Below are 12,368 nucleotides of genomic sequence, written 5' to 3'. Positions count from 1 at the left end.
GTCGGCTTTCCGGCGGCTATACTCTCTGAAGGCAATTCTACGTTTTGTGGGACTATTAAACCCTTTCACATTGTGTGAAATCATGACAATTTCGTTACTCATCTGGACTGGTTGGTGTGGATACTCTGCTTCTCCCGCTGTGTCTCGGGTGGGCTCCTCTCACCGTCATTCTCTGACGTCTTCCTGGCTCTCTCCGCTCCTCCACCAGATCTGTGGGGTCTGTAGCCAGCAGTAGGGGGGGGTTGACACAAGTAGGGGGGGGGGGGAGGGTAACATGTAAACAAACAAAGAAACATTTATTAGAACAGTGGTCACTGGACCTTGGTACTGATACCGCGGTCTTGTGACCCTCGCCCCTGGGCACCCGGCAGGGGAGAACTGACGCGCTCCCTCTTGGCGCCCCTCTCCCTCCCATGCCGCCCAACCCTCCCAGGGGGCTTTGCCGGGGACCATGGATGTTGTCCATGTAGGTCCCGACATGGAGATCATGCGGAAATCAGGGCGGGCTCGAACTCCACCGCCCGCCCCCGCTCTGGAAATCGTCCTTGAAAAACAACGGAAAATGTCAACTTTAAGCTGCACTAAACCCCTACTCACTCATTAAAACTCCCGTGCTCGGCACTCCCTGCCTCTGCTGACTTTGGGGGCCTCTATGGACCAGCCCTTCCGCCCTGCCCTGCTGTGGACTCTTCTCCCTCCTATGGCACTACGCCTCCATATGTCTCCCGATCCCCCCCCATCGGCAACACCTGGGGGGGCCGGTATATTGCACCTGTTTTTTCTGATCTAGGCTCCCTTGGGGAAGAGAACTTGTGGTTACCGCCCCTTTTTTTCAAGTGTTCCCTTCTTTTATGTGCGTTTCTCAGTGTCACCTCTCATCCCCCTGACTCTCGTTTCCTAGTGACTCCCTATCTCTATCTATATTATTTAGCTCTATTCCTTTGCCTGTCGACTTTCTCTATCTAAGTCTCTTTCCCGACTCCTGTCCCTACTTCTCCTGCTTGAGTCTCTGCCATCAATTGCCCCTGTCAGGGTCCCAGATGCCCCATCCACTTCTCTCTCTCGACGTGTGTCCCTCCGCCTTAACCCTTGTGACCCCTACTTTCCTACTTACTGGCCTATCCTAGCTTGTATTTCCTCTCTCGTGTCAGCCCGTGGCTTCTAGCCCTCCTTTCTACCTGCCTTCACTTACCTGCTCCCTCTGCTAACCTCCGTTACTAACTCCTTGCCCTCGTCACTTGCTGTCTCCCTCAACCTACTTTCACGCTTCTCTCTCTCCCTCGACCCTCTTATCTAAACTTGCTTGCCTCTCTCCTCCCTCCAACTCCCCATTCTTTCCTCCTACTCCTACTCTGCCTATATGCTCACGTCCCCCTTCCTTTCTCGTCTCTCACTTTCCTTGCCCTTCTTGTCCTCCCACTTACTCTGTCCTTATCCCTCCTCTAACCTTCTCTCCCACTTCCCCTACCCCCTACCCCTACAATGTGCTGTGTTGCGCGGTTTCACCCACCGCCCTCGGGCACCCTCGACCTCTTTAGTCCGGCCCTAGTGTGTTTGTCCATGGATCAACGAACTGCAGCTCCTGGGGATGTTCTCCTCGTCCTCCCTGCTGTCCGTTATCGAGGGGTGTCCCCGCCGGATCTGCTGGTACTGGAGGGAGATCGCCAGCTCCGTCACTTCCTATCGGTGTCATGCCAGTGGATCTCCGTCCTGCTTCCGCCTCTTCCAAGATGGCCGTCCATAGGTCCGCCCCTTCCGCTGACGTTCTTCCCCCGGCCGCCATCTTGGAGTGGGCCGTCCTCGGGAGAAGACGTGTCTGCTGCTGCTGCCGCCCCCTTCGTCTAGTAAGTTTTCCCGCCTGTTGGGCCCTTCCCGCCTACCTCTCTTCCGCGTTCTGCGGGTCACGCTGGAGGCTGCCTCGGCCCCATCTTGGCCGCCATGCGGGGACCACGAGGTAAGTGGATTTTCTCCTTCTAGGTTCACTGGTCGTGGGGGTACCGGCCGTAGGCTTGGGGGGAGCTGGTGATATAAGTTCAGCAAAGTCTCTATTGGGGCTGTGCAATTTAGGCAACTTTTAACTGGTAACTTTAATTGTTAACTGTAGAACTTCTTTTATCTGCGGTTTTCTACCAACCAGATGAGGTGTCGTGGGGCTCTAGTCCTGGGCAGCCCCTCTCTTGGTGGCACTCCCCACCGTGGTCCACGAGGGACCCGAGGCGGGTTCATCCGTCTCCCCGGTCGCAGCGCCGGGCTCCGTGCTCAGGCCTAATTTCTGCAGGAACCTCGGGCCCTCTTCTGGGGATTTTAGTTGTATCGGGCGGCCATTACGTAGGACCAAGAGCCCAAAGGGAAAGGTCCACCGGTAACGGACCGCTTTTTCCCTCAGGGCTCTTGTGATAGGCCATAGATCTCTCCGGCGGGCCAAAGTAATAGGGGAGAGATCTTGAAATACCACTATTTTGGCTCCCTCAAAGTCCATGAAGGGGGTATTACGGGAGCACCTCAGAACCTCTTCTCGTGTGCGATAATAGTGTAGGCGCACTATTATATCCCGCGGGGGGTCTCCGGGTTGTGGCTTGGATCTGAGTGCCCGGTGGCACCTGTCCATATGTAACAGGTCCGCGGAGGACTCTGGGCAGATGTGCTGTAGCCATCTTGCTACGAACTCTTCGCAGTCTCCAATAGACTCAGGAATCCCCCGGAGACGCACGTTATTGCGGCGGTCTCTGTTCTCAGCATCCTCCTGCCGCTCGCGGAGCTCGTTTAACTGTGTCTGGAGATCGCCCGTTTTCTTTGTGGTTTTTTGTGCCGCCTTCGTATTCGCATCCACCCGCACCTCGAGGTCCTGGTCTCGGGTCCCCAGGCCCCCCACCTCTTTTGTCAATGCCCGGATCTCAGCCTGCAGGACCCCCTCTAAATCGTTATATAGCCGCTCTATGTCGCATCGGCGAACCGGCAGCAGCCCCATGTCACTCGGGTCTCCCTCTCCCTCCGATTCAGAGCCCGCCCAAGAGGTGGGGGCCATTGCCGCCGATGCTCGGCGGGATCTCCCTCCTCCGAAGTATTCGGGGAGACCCTTCTTGCTGGGGGTCTTTGTTGCTTTTTTAGACATCCTAATGGTGGTACTCGGCGCCTGGTATGAAAATAGTCTGTATCTTAGATTTAATCCGTGTTTTTTGCTTTAAACAGTCAGAGCGGGGCACGGAGCAATAGGGTTATGCTGCCATGCTGTCTGACCTCGCGCATGCGCTCCCGTATCAAGGCAATTTTGACGCAAAACAGGTATATTCACCCTGCACCCATGTATCAAGCATTTTGCTCCAATGTTTCCTGTGCCCTCCCCAGCTTGCGATTTGAGGGGTGTCAGAGGGAGTGGGGAAGGAGTTACATGATGCGCATATTACAATGAGATTCACACGTCTTTTTCTCTTTTATTTAAAACATTTCTCCGTATCTGAAGTGGCGCAAGTGTAAAGTTCTGCGTCAGATATAAGGAACTGTTCTTACACACGCCTCAGCTCAGTGCGTCCAAACACTTCTCTATACTGTGATACATTGACCCTATGGGAGAGGCAGGGAGAGAGAGAGACACTGTATGCACATGTTCTCTCCCCCTCCTCTCACACCCACCCCTCACGCTTTACTGTTTGTTTCTCTCTGTTCCCACTCACTCTCTACCCCCTGCTCACTCTCCTCCCTTTCACGCTCTCTCCCTCCTCATGCTCCCCCTCACCCCTCACTCTCTGCTTCTCACTCTCTCCATCCTTTTTCATGGCTTACCCCTGCCTCGAGCTGGACTCCTCTCCCATTCCCGATCAGGGCCACAGACAGCTTTCCTGGGGCCCAGGGCTAACATTTCCACCTGGGCCCCCCACCCATGTGCCTGCTGCCTGGCGAGAACCCCCCGTTTTCTCAGAAACCCCCCCTTCTCACACACCTCATTCTCTCACCCCCCTCTTACACTCCCTCATCACCCTTTTCCTTCCCCCTCCCTCCCCCATGTATTTCTCCCCCACCTCCCCACACTCAGTAACCCCCTTCCCAATATATATACACAAACAAATACAAACACACACACACACACACACACACACACACACACAATAGGGCCCCCCTCTCCAAATACACACACACACACACACACACACACACACACACACACACACACACACACACACACACACACACACTAGGGCCCCCTCTACAAATACAGACTTGGCTTCAGTGGATACTAGAAGAAAGAGGAAACTAGGACCCCTCCCCCCCCCTTGCCCTAAGTACCTCTCAACCTTAAGTCATGCTGCCCCTTCCTTAGAAGCCCAGGGCTTTCTTTCTCTCTCTTTACCATCCCTCCCTTTCATCTATCCCTATTCTCTCTACCCCTCTCTTCTTCCCCCTCACCCCTCTCTTCTTCCGCCCCACCTCTCTTTCTCCTCCTCAGCCCTCTCTTTCCTCCCCCCTTTCACCCTCACACCCCTCTCTTTCCTCCCACCCCTCACCCCCCTGTTTCCTCCCACCCCTTCACCCCTCTCTTTCCTCCCACCCCTTACCCCCGTTTCCTCCCACCCCCTCACCCCTCTCTTTCCTCCCACCCCCTCACCCCTCTCTTTCCTCCCACCCACTCACCCCTCCCTTTCCTCCCACCCCTCACCCCCATTTCCTCCCACCCTCTCACCCCTCTCTTTCCTCCCACCCCCTCGCCCCTCGCTTTCCTCCCAACCCCTCGCCCCTCTCTTTCCTCCCATGCCCTCACCCCTCTCTTTCCTCCCACCCCTCACCCTCTTTCCCCCCACCCCCTCACCCTCTCTTTCCTCCCACCCCCTCACCCCTCTCTTTCCTCGCACCCTCTCACCCCTCTCTTTCCTCCCACCCCCTCGCCCCTCTCTTTCCTCCCACCCCTCGCCCCTCTTTCCTCCCACTCCCTCACCCCTATCTTTCCTCCCACCCCTGACCCTCTCTTTCCTCCCACCCTCACCCTCTCTTTCCTCCCACCCCCTCACCCCTCTCTTTCCCCCCCCCCCACCCCTCTTTCCTCCCCCTCACCCCTCTTTCCTCCCCCCCTCGCCCCTCTTTCCTCCCACTCCCTCACCCCTATCTTTCCTCCCACCCCTGACCCTCTCTTTCCTCCCACCCTCACCCTCTCTTTCCTCCCACCCCCTCACCCCTCTCTTTCCCCCCCCCCCACCCCTCTTCCCCCCTCACCCCACTTCCCCCTTCATCCCTCCTTTCCCCCTCATCATTCCTTTCCCCCTCATCCCTCTTTCCCCCCTCATCCCTCTTTCCTCCCCCTCACCCCTCTTTTTCCTCCACCTTCACCCTCTCTTTCCACCCCCTCATCCCTCTCTTTCCTCCCCTCACCCCTATTTTTCCTCCCCCCTCTTCCCCCCCACCCAACTTTTCTTCCCCCTTCATCCCTCCTTTCCACCCTCATCCCTCTTTCCCCCCCTCATCCCTCTTTCCTCCACCTCACCCCTCTCTTTCTTCCACCCTCTCTGTCCTCCACTCTCACCCCCTCTTTCCTCCCGCTCACCCCTCTTTTCTTCCTCATTCATCCCTCTCTTCCCCATCCCTCTTCCCCCTCTCACCCCCACCTTCCCCCTCACCCCTCTCTTCCCCCTTCACCCCTCTTTCCCCCTCTTTCCCCCTTCCCCACTCATCCCTCTTTCCCCACTCAGCCCTCGCTTTGCTCCCCCCTCAGCCCTATCTTTCCTCCCCCTTCACCACTCTCTTTCCTCCCACCCCCTCACCCCTCTCTTTCCTCCCACCCACTCACCCCTCCCTTTCCTCCCACCCCTCACCCCCATTTCCTCCCACCCCCTCGCCCCTCTCTTTCCTCCCACCCCTCACCATCTCTTTCCTCCCACCCCCTCATCCTCTCTTTCCTCCCACCCCCTCACCCCTCTCTTCCCCCCCCTCACCCCTTTTCCTCCCCCCCTCACCCCTCTCTTTCCTCCCCCCTCACCCCTCTCTTTCCCCCCTCACCCCATTTCCCCCTTCATCCCTCCTTTCCCCCCTCATCATTCCTTTCCCCCTCATCCCTCTTTCCCCCCTCATCCCTCTTTCCTCCCCCTCACCCCTCTCTTTCCTCCACCTTCACCCTCTCTTTCCACCACCTCACCCCCCTCTTTCCTCCCCTTCACCCCTATTTTTCCTCCCCCCTCTTCCCCCCCCACTTTTCTTCCCCCTTCATCCCTCTTTCCACCCTCATCCCTTTCCTCCCCCTCACCCCTCTCTTTCCTCCACCTCACCCCTCTCTGTCCTCCACTCTCACCCCCTCTTTTCTTCCCCATTCATCCCTCTCTTCCCCATCCCTCTTCCCCCTCTCACCCCCACCTTCCCCCTCACCCCTCTTTTCCCCCTTCACCCCTCAGCCCTCTCTTTGCTCCCCCCTCAGCCCTCCCTTTGCTCCCCCCTCAGCCCTATCTTTCCTCCCCCTTCACCACTCTCTTTCCTCCCCCTTCACCACTCTCTTTCCTCCCCCTCACCCCACTTTTCTTCCCCCTTCTTTCCCCATCATCCTTCCTTTCCCCCTCATCCCTCTTCCCCCCCTCATCCCTCTTTCCTCCCCCTCACCCCTCTCTTTCCTCCCCCTCATCTCTCTTTTCTTCCCTCTTCATCCCTGTCTTCCCCCAATCCCTCTTCCCCCTCTCACCCCTCTCTTCCCCCTCACCCCTCTTTCCCCCTCTCTTCCCCCCTCACCACTCTTTCCCCCATCACCCCCCTCTTCCCCCCCGTCACCCATCTTTTCTTCCCTCTTCATCTCTCTCTCCCCCTCACCCCTCTCTTCCGCCCCACCCCTCTCTTTCCTCTCTCACCCCTCTCTTTCCTCTCTCACCCCTCTCTTTCCCCCTCAACCCTCTTCCCCACCTCACCCTTCTCTTTCCCCCCCTCACCCCTCTCTTCTTCCCCCCTCCACCTCTTCCCCCCCACACACCTCTCTTCCCCCTCACCTCTCTCCTTTCCCCCCTCACCCCTCGCTTTTCCCCACCTCACCCCCTCTTCCCCCCTCACCCCTCTTCCCCCCGCACCCCTCTTTCCCCCCCTCACCCCTCTCTTCTTCCCCCTTCCCACCTTTTCCCCCCCTCTCTTTCCCCTCCCTCACCCCAATCTTCCCCCCTCACCTATCTTCCCCCCCACGCCCAATCTTCCCCCCTCACCCCTTTCCCCCCTCATCCCTCTTTCCCCTCTTCTCCCTCATCCCTCTTTACCCCTCACCCCCTCTTTCCCCTCCTCAGCCCTCTCTTTGCTCCACCCTATCTTCCTCACCCTCTCTTTCCTCCCCCCTCAACCCCCTCTTTCCTCCCCCTCACCCCTATCTTTCCTCCCCCTGACCCTATCTTTCCTCCCCCCTCACCCTGTCTTTCCTCCCCCCTAACCCTCTCTTTCCTCCCCCCTCACCCCTCTCTTTCCTCCCCTCACCCCTCTCTTTCCTCCCCCTCACCCCTCTTTGCTCCATGCAGGAAAAGGCGGGCCTCACTGTGCAAGCTGTATAGAGCTTGGTGCGGGCCCCAAAAAAATCCTGGCAGCGTCCCAGCACGGGCCAGCCAATCAGGTGGGGTGATTTTTAATTTTTTTTTGTGAGAGAAGAGCACGCATTTCTTGGCGGATCGCCAGCGCGTAAAATCTTGTCGCCCCGTGGTGACCGTGCAACGGGATTTGTCAAGGGGCATGGCCGTGCTGGGGGCCTGGGCCCCCTGACTCACTGTGCCCAGGACACCAACTCCGACAGACCCCCCTGCTGGCGGCCCCACTCTCTCCCTCACTCGCCTCTCTCTTCCCTCTCTCCCTCACTCGCCTCTCTCTTCCCTCTCTCCCTCACTCGCCTCTCTCTTCCCTCTCCCTCCCTCGCCTCTCTCTTCCCTCTCTCCCTCACTCGCCTCTCTACCTCCCTCTTCCCTCCCTACCCCACCACCCTCTTCCCTCCCTCCCCCGCCTCCCTCTTCCCTCCCTCTCCTGCCCCCCTCACCTCTCTCTCCTTGTCTCCTCAGGATCTCATTGGTCCCTATGTGTTCCTGATCTTCGCGTCCGTCCTGCTCGGTGCTGCGCTGTACACCTGGTTCCAGGTTCCAGAGACTAAGGGCCGGACGTTTAAAGACGTGGCAGCAGAATTCCACCAGGCGGATCCCATCTTAATGAACAACACTAACAAGCTGGAGCCTCGTCAGGCGCCAAGAGGACACTGACCAGAAGGGGGCATGTGAGGGTCAGAACAGTCAGTGAGGCTTCACATGAGAGGCGTGGGGGTGAGAGTGCACGTGAGAAACTGAGCGTGCGAGGAGCAGACAGAGTGTGAGGGTCAGACAGACTGCGCAAGGGTCAAAGAGCATATGATGGGCAAACAGTGTGCAAGGGTCAGACAGACTGTGCAAGGGTCAAAGAGCATATGAAGGGCAAAAAGCAGACAGTGTGCAAGGGACAGACTGCAATGGTCAGAGTATTTAAGGGTCAGAGAGTGTGCACGGGTCAGGTAGACTGCAGAGGTGAAACAGTGCAAAGGTCAGACAAATTGCAAAGGACAAAGTGTGCAAGGGTCAAACGGACTGTGCAAGGGTCAAGCAAAGTAGAGCACACAGTATGATAAGGAGAACCCCTATCATAAAGGGGTTCATGTGATCCAGGTTTGCAATGTAAAATTAAAAAATGTGATATAAAATCAGAGCAAAAAAGATCAATAATAGAAATCCTGCACAAGACAGTGTGTAACATGCAGCATATACTCATATTCCTTCCATGTCAGGGGAACAGTCTGGGGGACCTATTCTAATAGCTTCGCTAACATTGCAGCCATCTCGAACACTGTGGCATGTTCCCGCCGAACGGTTTGTTATTTGTGTTATCACGGTATTCAGAAAGCATCAGAAACCTTCTCAAACGGCGAGGTAGGAAAATGCCAATACTGCTCTGCGTAGCAGCGATGAGATCTCAGCCTCTCTCCAAGTTCTCCCCTGTGTGATCTGGCCGCAGACTGTAAGAGCTGCACAGAGACTCGCCTCTCCCTGCACAGCGCTCCCAGGCGATCGTAGTGTTTTTATTTACATTTTAATACTAGTGTATTGTAGCAGGGGGTCTCCGGAGCTGAACCGCATTAATTTCAGGTCCGGGGACCCCCTGCTTCCCGAGATACAGGCCCCGGTACGGGTGCCGGTGTCTCCTATGCATTTAAATCTCCCGGTCATGTGACGTGGGACATTTAAACGCACGGGAGATTCCGGCACCCAATAGCGGGGCCTGTAACTCGGAAAGCAGGGGGTCCCCGAGGCTGAAGTCAACGTGGTTCAGCTCAGGAGACCCCTGTTCCCGCACACTAGTATTAAAATGTAAATAAAAACAACTTCATTGCCTTAGCGGTTAGCCGCTAAGGTAATGAAGCTGTCTGTAAATGTATTTCTATTGCATTGGCTGGAAGCCGGGGATCCCCGGGTCTGGTATTAATGTGCATCAGCTCCAGAGACTCCGGCTTCAATCCGATGCAGGAAAATACATTATTTATTCTAAGTCCCACTCGCAAATCCCTTCTCGCCATCCTAGGGCTGGTGAGATGAGATCTGTGATAAGCTCGCTATTTCAGAGCTAAACGGGGCTGCTAGAATAGAGTGATCTTATCAAAATGACACCATTTTGCTGTTTGTCAGCTCCCGCTTGGTGTGTTTGGCTAGGAGCCAGACCGCTCAGGGAAATGCACTCCCCGTACGATTTGGGAAAGTTATCGAAGCTTTCTGTATAGCAAATGTGCCAAATCGTACGGGAAGTGCCAAAAAGCTCGATGAGTTGGTTATCAAACCTACTAGAATAGGGCCCTGGAAATGCAGAGTTATTTGTCTCTGCATTGTGTGTGGGGGGGATCTGTGCTCTGAGCAGCCTATGTTATGAAGAAAATAAAGCGCAATAGTGTGCTAACCACACTATAACTAAAACCAAGGAATACCCAGTGACAGTGATGTGCTGGTGATATAGTGAACACATCACTCACATAAATATCTGCAGGAGAATAGTCTGGTCACGTGTGACTCTATTCTCCCAATTGTCAAATGGCTGTGAGTGCTTTAAGGGCACACTCTCGCTACTCTGGGACTCCCGAAATTCTCTGGAACAGGAAAAGTCACAATGTGGGTTCCCGTTACCCGCCTGGATCCTCCGATTCATGTTGTTTGGTGGCGGCCGTTGGCACTTCCGCGTCTGCGCGCGCAGCAGATACGATGGCTGACGAGGGACTGGACTCATCCTTACCAGCTGCGGATTCTTCAGAGGGTCAAAAACCCTCCGCGTTTTGCCTACTATCCAGTTTGGCTTGTTTGGGTTGTCAACGCTCTAAACAGCCTAGGCTGCCTAATAGAGCAATGCTTTGCAGGGAAGAGGTGGTGGAGCCGGAGCAATACTCTGCAGCGAAGAGGTGATGCAGCAATGCTCTGAAGGGAAGAGGTGATAAAGAAATGCTCTATGGGGAAGAGGTAATCAAGAGGTTAAGGAGCAGTGCAGGGAAGAGGTGATAGAGCAATGCTCTGCAGGAAAGGTAATAGAGGTTAAGGAGCAATGGTCTGCCGGTAAGAAGTTATAGAGCAATAATCTGCAGTGAAGAGGTGATAGATCAATGCACTGCATGGAAGTGGTCATAGAGCAATGCTCTGCAGGAAAGAGGTGATAGAGCAATGCTCTGCAGGGAAGAGGTGATGGAGTAATGCTCTGCAGGGAAGAGGTGATGGAGCAATGCTCTGCCGGAAAGAGGTGATGGAGCAATGCTCTGCCGGAAAGAGGTGATGGAGCAATGCTCTGCCGGAAAGAGGTGATGGAGCAATACTTTGCCAGAAAGAGGTGATGGAGCAATACTCTGCCAGAAAGAGGTGATGGAGCAATACTCTGCCAGAAAGAGGTGATGGAGCAATACTCTGCAGGGAAGAGGGGATAGAGCAATGCTCTGCAGGGAAGAGGGGATAGAGCAATACTCTGCAGGGAAGAGGGGATAGAGCAATACAAAATATCAAAGTTCCCAGGAACAAAACACTTTATTTGTCGATAAAAAAATTTTTACTCGTAGAAAAATGAGCTTAAGTTACACTTACAAAGAGTATCAAAAATATTAAGAACATGATTAGATACTCAGTATGAAAACAGTATCACAAAGCACTAAATCCGACATGTAGGAATAGTGTCAAAAATCTCACAGTTTGTAATGTTCAGCAATCTAATTGTATATAGTGATTCCCCGAGGATAAGTCGCAGCCCTCTGAGAATATTCAGGGAAACACTTATGAGTTTAGCAATGTATGTCAGTATGTCTTAAAGAAAGTGCTTGTCAGTTAAGTCACAAACACTTAATAGTAATACCTGCTAATAACATAACAGGAGAACCATCCAATGCTATCAAACCATTCAAACCTCAAAGCAGCTTATCCCCCCCACTTACAAGACCTCATGGTGAGCCGCAGGGGTGAGCCGCAGGGGGTGGTGCAGGGGGTGAGCCGTAGAGGGTGAGCCGCAGGGGGTGAGCCGCAGAGGGTGAGCTGCAGGGAGTGGTGCAGGGGGGAGCCGCAGAGGGTGAGCTGCAGGGAGTGGTGCAGGGGTGAGCCGCAGGGGTGGGCCATAGGGGGTGGTGCAGGGGGGAGCCGCAGGGGGTGGTGCAGGGGGGAGCCGCAGGGGGGAGCCGCAGGGGGTGGTGCAGGGGTGGGCCGCAGGGGGTGGTGCAGGGGGGAGCCGCAGGGGGTGGTGCAGGGGGGAGCCGCGGGGGGTTGTGCAGGGGGGAGCCACAGGGGGTGGTGCAGGGGGGAGCCGCAGGGGGTTGTGCAGGGGGGAGCCGCAGGGGGTGGTGCAGGGGGGAGCCGCAGGGGGTTGTGCAGGGGTGAGCTGCAGGGGGTGGTGCAGGGGGGAGCCGCAGGGGGTGGTGTAGGGGGGAGCCGCAGGGGGTGGTGCAGGGGGGAGCCGCAGGGGGGGGTGCAGGGGGGAGCCGCAGGGGTGCTTCGTAAATTTTGCTCATGTTAACGTTTTGCTCTACATACAGGGGTCTCCAAACTCAGACCTCAAGGGCCGCTACCAGGCCGGCTTTTATGGATATCCCTGCTTCAGCACAGGTGGCTCAATCAGTGGCTCAGTCTTTGACTGATCCACCTGTGGTGAAACGGGGATATCCATAAAGCCGGCCTGGTGACGGCCCTTGAGGTCTGAGCTTGGAGACCCCTGACCTACAATATAATTGCACACACCTCATGTGGTGAAGGGGTTAACTCGGGAAAACGTGAAATCTTATGGGGATTTTTTTTCAAATAAATGTGTTCTGTATTATTAGGTAATAGTGACTGGTTTTTTTTATTCAACTCTTAATGCCATTTTTAATGAGTTTTAATACACCGATCATCCTTTGATTTCTATAGCAGGTT

The 12,368-nt window shown here is 55.4% G+C and overlaps 1 protein-coding gene across 4 annotated transcripts in view; it reads left to right on the top strand.

Moving 5' to 3' along the window:
- The window catches only part of LOC142501957 (solute carrier family 2, facilitated glucose transporter member 1-like), a 32,152-nt gene extending 23,135 nt beyond the window's left edge, over positions 1–9,017 (top strand). For all 4 annotated transcript variants that reach the window (XM_075612591.1, XM_075612587.1, XM_075612589.1 and 1 more), the window contains one exon: positions 7,989–9,017. In XM_075612591.1, the coding sequence (XP_075468706.1) occupies positions 7,989–8,183 (195 nt within the window). In that variant the 3' untranslated portion in view covers positions 8,184–9,017. The remainder of the gene's footprint in view (positions 1–7,988) is intronic.
- Positions 9,018–12,368: the final 3,351 nt, after the last annotated feature.

Source organism: Ascaphus truei, chromosome 8 (assembly GCF_040206685.1).
Source record: "Ascaphus truei isolate aAscTru1 chromosome 8, aAscTru1.hap1, whole genome shotgun sequence".
In the NCBI taxonomy this organism is placed as follows: domain Eukaryota; kingdom Metazoa; phylum Chordata; class Amphibia; order Anura; family Ascaphidae; genus Ascaphus; species Ascaphus truei.
This window is presented reverse-complemented; position numbering and strand designations above follow the sequence as displayed.